This window comes from Myxine glutinosa, chromosome 6, assembly GCF_964187855.1.
Source record: "Myxine glutinosa chromosome 6, kmMyxGlut1.1, whole genome shotgun sequence".
In the NCBI taxonomy this organism is placed as follows: domain Eukaryota; kingdom Metazoa; phylum Chordata; class Myxini; order Myxiniformes; family Myxinidae; genus Myxine; species Myxine glutinosa.
In genome coordinates this window covers 73712352-73718182 of record NC_136266.1, presented here as the reverse complement: position 1 = coordinate 73718182, position 5831 = coordinate 73712352, and the positions used below count along the sequence as shown (strand labels likewise).

At 35.1% G+C, this 5831-nt stretch overlaps 1 protein-coding gene across 1 annotated transcript; it reads left to right on the top strand.

The window, feature by feature from the left end:
- Positions 1-3352: 3352 nt before the first annotated feature.
- Positions 3353-4478, top strand: LOC144892618 (uncharacterized). The gene is made up of 3 exons (XM_078780010.1): positions 3353-3875; positions 3962-4155; positions 4247-4478. The coding sequence occupies exons 1-3, from the start codon at positions 3501-3503 to the stop codon at positions 4461-4463; spliced, it is 786 nt and encodes a 261-aa protein (XP_078636136.1). The 5' UTR covers positions 3353-3500; the 3' UTR covers positions 4464-4478.
- The last annotated feature ends 1353 nt before the right edge of the window (positions 4479-5831 follow it).

Below are 5831 nucleotides of genomic sequence, written 5' to 3'. Positions count from 1 at the left end.
CTCTGTTTAGACCGCCTGAGGACTTGGCATCACACATGAGTGTGGTTTCTATCGTGATGTCGGTCCATGTGCCTGACCACTCATGGTCTGAGAACCTGACTGCATGGTTGCCATACACAGTGAATATGGTTAAAGTTTCCTGGAACGCCGGACTGTCCTGTCGCTGTTGCATAAGCTGTATGTACAACCTTGCTCCCTTCGCATACTGATGGTGGCCCGCTGCTGCGAAGGTGTTCAGCATTGCAATGATGCAGCTGAGGTGACCTGTGTGATCCGGGATACGCTCACACCTGATGAACACCTTGATGAGGTCGATTCTGCCGTGGTACCAGACCCAGAGTGCAGGTGTCCTTCCTCCCTCAGCCAAGGTCTTCAAACTCTCCTCCAGCCTCTCCTTGAACACAGTGACTATCCTTGCTGCGTACGTTGTACCTGTTGAAAAATAAAAGTATGAAATTGATATTAATTATATAATTTGAGAAATTTCATTTGGCACGGCAATTTGAGTATTCAGAGATAGTTGGAGATTTACAGATTGGGGAGATTGCAATTACCTGTTTTCTCATCTTTTGCATTCTTGATGAAGTCCTCCATGTCTTTGAACTCCTGCTCACTGAACACAACATCTCTCAGCACGAACTTGGTAATTCACACAGATGCAAGAAGGTGAAACCGGATAGACTTGGCATAAGCACCACCTGAGAAGATGTGTTCTGCAGTGCTGCTGCCTGGGTAAACCAGCTGTATCAGCTCTTGCAGTCCTGAGTCTGCCATGATTTCCCCGATGGACCCCAGGAAGCCCCAGCCAGGTGCAGCTATTACATCCCCTTCCATACTGAATCAATTGAGAGGTCTCAGTAGACACCTATTATTGAAGCAAGATAATAATTATTACATTTCTGGCCAAGCTATGACTTTATCCACAATTTTCACATTTTAGCGGCCATTTTGGACATCATTTTGGCCACCATCTTGGATATAAAGCAAGATAATAATACAAATATGCTTAGCAAGAGTTCACAATTGTCCTAGAACAATATTTTTGTGGTTTCTTCCCCATATTAAGTATTAAATTTCTGGCCAAACTATGACTTTATCCACAATTTTTCCATTTTGGACGCCATTTTGAATTTTGACTTTTCCCCAAGGATTTGGGAAGGAATAAATTGAGAGGTGTTTGTAGACACCGACATGAACACATTGGTGAAGAAAGCTATTGGTAAGCAATATTTTTTCACAGATTTTTCAAAAAAATTATAAAATGCCCTAACTATTACACGAAGTACTGAACTGTAATTTTACTGTCCGTAATCCCAGTCGTAATTTAACTTTTATATTTATGAAAAATTTTTTTGGCTAATGTGCAAAATAAAGAGATACTTCTGGAAAACGTACAGAAGTTTAACACAGTACTGTCCATGAATTGAGTTCGATATCAGTTTACATCACTTTCAAGGATCAATTTATTTGTTTCGAAATGTCAAATGTGGTTTTTGTTTCTTTTAAGGGTCACATTAACAAAATCTAGAATAATTTCAACATAATTCCAATGAACTTTTGGTTCTAAGACATCTTGAAAAGTAAGTTCACCCCCACAAAAAAAATATTCCATATTAAATGCCAAGTCTGTATTTCACAAGAAACCTCTTCCTGCAAAACCAAGCTTGTTTTTTTTTTGTATACAAGATCGAGGCTCGTGAAAGAGATAAGATTAATCACAAAAAAAAAAAACTGACACACAAAACAGATGATAAAGGGAGCGGGAGAGAAGATGGGGAGAGAGAGGTAAGCACACAAGTACAACAGTAGAGAACAGGGACATCGGGAGATCTGTGGGAGGGAGAGGGCTTCAGGGGAGGAAGCATGGGAAGGGTTAGGGGAGTAGGTGATAAATGTTGCTTCTGGGACACCTCCGTTTAACATGGGAAATCCCTATCTAATGTCATTTACCCCCCTGTCTTTAAAAAAAATCATAAACACCTCTCTTTCTCCCTCTATGAACCTATAATCCTTCTCACCTTATGAACCTATGATCCTTCTCGCCTTATGAACCTATGATTTTCTTCCTTTATGAACCTATAATCCTTCTAGCCTTATGAACCTATGATCATTCTCACCTTATGAACCTATGATCCTTCTCGCCTTATGAACCTATGATTTTCTTCCTTTATGAACCTATAATCCTTCTAGCCTTATGAACCTATGATCATTCTCACTTCCATGTAAATTTCCCTCTCACCATCACTTTTCTTCATTTCCCCTTAACACCTCTATTCCTGACCCCCTTGGTCTTATGGGCCTTTTACTCTTACTATCAATGATCATTGTTGTTCATTGATCATTGATTATGTTCGGGTCCTGTGCCACACACTTTTTGTTAAGCTCCGCGCCACTTTTTGCTAAGCCCCGCCCACTTTTTGTTAATCCCCACCCCTTTTTGGTAGACCCGCCCACTTTTCACTTTTGGTAGGCCCGCCCCCTTTTGGTAGGCTCCGCCCACTTTTTACTAAAGACCACCCACTTTATAAACTCTCCAGCATTACATTATTTTTAGTTAAGACATTACATCATTTTCTGTTGAAACATTACATCATTTTCTGTTGAAACATTACATCATTTTCTGTTGAAACATTACATCATTTTCTGTTGAAACATTACATCATTTTCTGTTGAAACATTACATCATTTTCTGTTGAAACATTACATCATTTTCTGTTGAAACATTACATCATTTTCTGTTGAAACATTACATCATTTTCTGTTGAAACATTACATCATTTTCTGTTGAAACATTACATCATTTTCTGTTGAGACATGCCCAGACTTGCCCAAGGGAATTTCCACAGGAAATGACACACCCAGTCTTTCTTATAAAAGGCACTAACCACACAGGCCTTTTCAAACACACTTTCTGCTTCACTTGAGAATGGACTACTATGCTGAAAAGGAGTTGGATAACTTTGACATTCCTTGGAGTCCTACTACCTGTGTGGAGCTCAACCTTCAGATTGATGAACTGGACTCGAACCTCTTTATCAATGGAGGTAAGTTTATTTATTTATTTATTTATTTATTAAAATTTTTTTTTTTTTGTATTTTTTTTTTTGTATTTTTTTTTATTTTTTTTGGGATATTTTTTTTTATTTTTTATTTTTGTATATATATTTTTTTGTATTTTTTGTTTTATTTTTTTGTATTTTTTTTTTTGTATTTTTTTTTTGTATATATATTTTTTTAAGTATTTTTATTTTTTTTTTTAGTATTTTTTTTTTTTTTTTTTTTAGTATTTTTTTTTTAGTATTTTTTTTTTTTTGTATTTTTTTTTTTTTTTTAAGATAAGACTCGTGCAAGAGTCAACAAAGTTTCTTTTAATATTCATAGAGCTTGATTTATATAAATAATAATATTGTATTAAATTAATACGTTGTTATTTTCTCTCACAGGAAATTGTATCTGAGATACAAAATGAAAATACCACTTTTGCCACAACCTGGGGTGAAATGATGATTGATTTGTTTGAAGACCTTTTGAACAACCAAGACCCACAGAACGAGTTCTACCTTGATGACCCAGCCAAAGAGTTATACCGTGGAGACTCACTAAATTTGGGAAAAACAAATTATGAGGTCTGCCTAGATGGTTCTAACTGTGGAGCCTACCTTGGAGACTCACTAAATTTGGGAAAAACAAATTATGAGGTCTGCCTAGATGGTTCTAACTGTGGAGCCTACCTTGGAGACTCACTAAATTTCATAAAATTAGGAAAAGAGTTTTACCTTGGAGACTTTGAAAACTGGTTTCGTTTTGGAGACTCTAGCTGTGTGGAGCTAAACCTTCACCTTGATAAACTCGATTCAAATTTCTCATCAATGAAGGTAATATTTTATTTTAATATACATATAATAATTGTGTATTAAATGTAAAAAATAATTAATTAATACGTTGTTATTTTCTCTCACAGGAAATTGTATCTGAGATTCAAAATGAAAATACCACTTTTGCCACAACCTGGGGTGAAATGATCGATTTGTTTAAAGACCATGACCAAGAGAACGAGTTTTACCTTGATAATCCAACGAAAGAGTTTTACCTTGGAGGCTCTTTGGATTCTAAAGCAATGAACAATGTTCTTTCTTTAATGACGTTTGATTTAAGGTAAGTTCAGTTGATTAATAATCAATTAAAGTATATGTTATTTCATTCAATATTAGATAAGTAATATATTTCTTTTTTACATGTATTTCAGCAATATCAAGAAAGTTCGGGGAAGAAGATGCTGGAAAATACTTTCTTCCCATTTCTACTTTTTCCAACTTGAAAGCCTTGAAAGACAGAATTGGAGGAAGAGGAAAAATATATATATTGAAATACGTATTAAAAAACATTTTAAAAAAATATTGAAATACGTATTAAAAAAAGAAAAGGAAAAAAAGATTATGCTAGGGTTAGGGTTGGGATTTTGAATGTGAGGGTTAGGGATGGGGTTGGGTTAATGGGTTGGGTTAGGGTTGGGATTTTGAATGTGAGGGTTAGGGATGGGTTGGGTAAGGGATGAGGATGGGTTAGGGATTGGGTTGGGTTAGGGTTCTGGATGTGAGGTGAATTTTTGAATGAATGTCAAACCTCACAGACTCATTTATCTTATATTATCATTGAATTGTTTTTAAAAAGTTGGGAAAAGATAAATAGAATTGGAAGGTCATACAAAGAGATGGAGTTAAGAACTTTTTTTAATGGTTGATGTAATGGATTCAGTTGTTTTGACTAACAAATATGGTGTTTTAATGTGGGGGTTGGGTTAGGGTTTGTACATTATTATGACCCACTCACACACACACAAAAGTTAAGCCCCAACTAAAAAGTTGTGGGATTCTGTGTTTGGGGTTCACAGATTTAAAAACGTATCCCCATGATACACACAAAAGTTAAGCCCCAACTAAAAAGTTGTGGGATTCTGTGTTTGGGGTTCACAGATTTAAAAACGTATCCCCGTTATACACACAAAAGTTAAGCCCCAACTAAAAAGTTGTGGGATTCTGTGTTTGGGGTTCACAGATTTAAAAACGTATCCCCATTACATTTTTTAATTTATTTATTATTTTCAAGGGTTATCAGCTTTGTTTTTTGTAATTCCTGTGAATAAAATGACCCTAAGATTTCTTCTCCATTTAAATCATATAATTTGTAGGTCCAAGGGACTGTATCCATTACATCAACGATTTTAAATAATTCATTAGTCCATTTTTTTGTATAACCTTTCTCAAAATGGCTTTTCCATCTGTATATTCTTACAATATCACCAACTTTGAACTTCGGTTTTCTCAAATTAATCTCCTTTTCATATTCTAATTTTGTAAATGATTCTGATGGTTTTGATTTTGTTGATGAATGAACGGTATTATTGTAATTATCTACAATACCCTGAATTAAATACACCCATTTTTGAGAACCGAGTTGTGTGAATTTTTTATATAGCCTCTCTTTCAAAGTACGATTAAAACGCTCAATAACAACTGCTTTTCCTTCATTAAAGGTGCTGTATAATTTAATACCCTCCCCCTTAAGAAATTTCATAAATATTTTGTTATAGAACTCTGTTCCCTCATCGGTCCACAGTTTCTTTGGTTTTCTTTTATCCCTATCAAATATTAGCTTAAAGGATAACATTAAAGTATCACCCTTTTTATTTTTTAAAGGAACAACCCAGGCAAATCTACTCCTCAAATCAATAACGGTTAAAGCATACCTGTATCCCCTGTCATTATTCAATTCAATTAAATCAGCGGACCATATGTAGTCAGTGTCTTTGGAATAAACCTTCCTTCTTTTAA

Bases quoted from the DNA above. Each gene is read 5' to 3' on its own strand.
- LOC144892618 (XM_078780010.1), top strand. From the start codon at position 3,501: ATGATGATTGATTTGTTTGAAGACCTTTTGAACAACCAAGACCCACAG. The intron at 3,876-3,961 runs GTAATATTTTAT...TTTCTCTCACAG, and splicing joins CAAATTTCTCATCAATGAAG to GAAATTGTATCTGAGATTCA. The intron at 4,156-4,246 runs GTAAGTTCAGTT...CATGTATTTCAG, and splicing joins TTAATGACGTTTGATTTAAG to CAATATCAAGAAAGTTCGGG.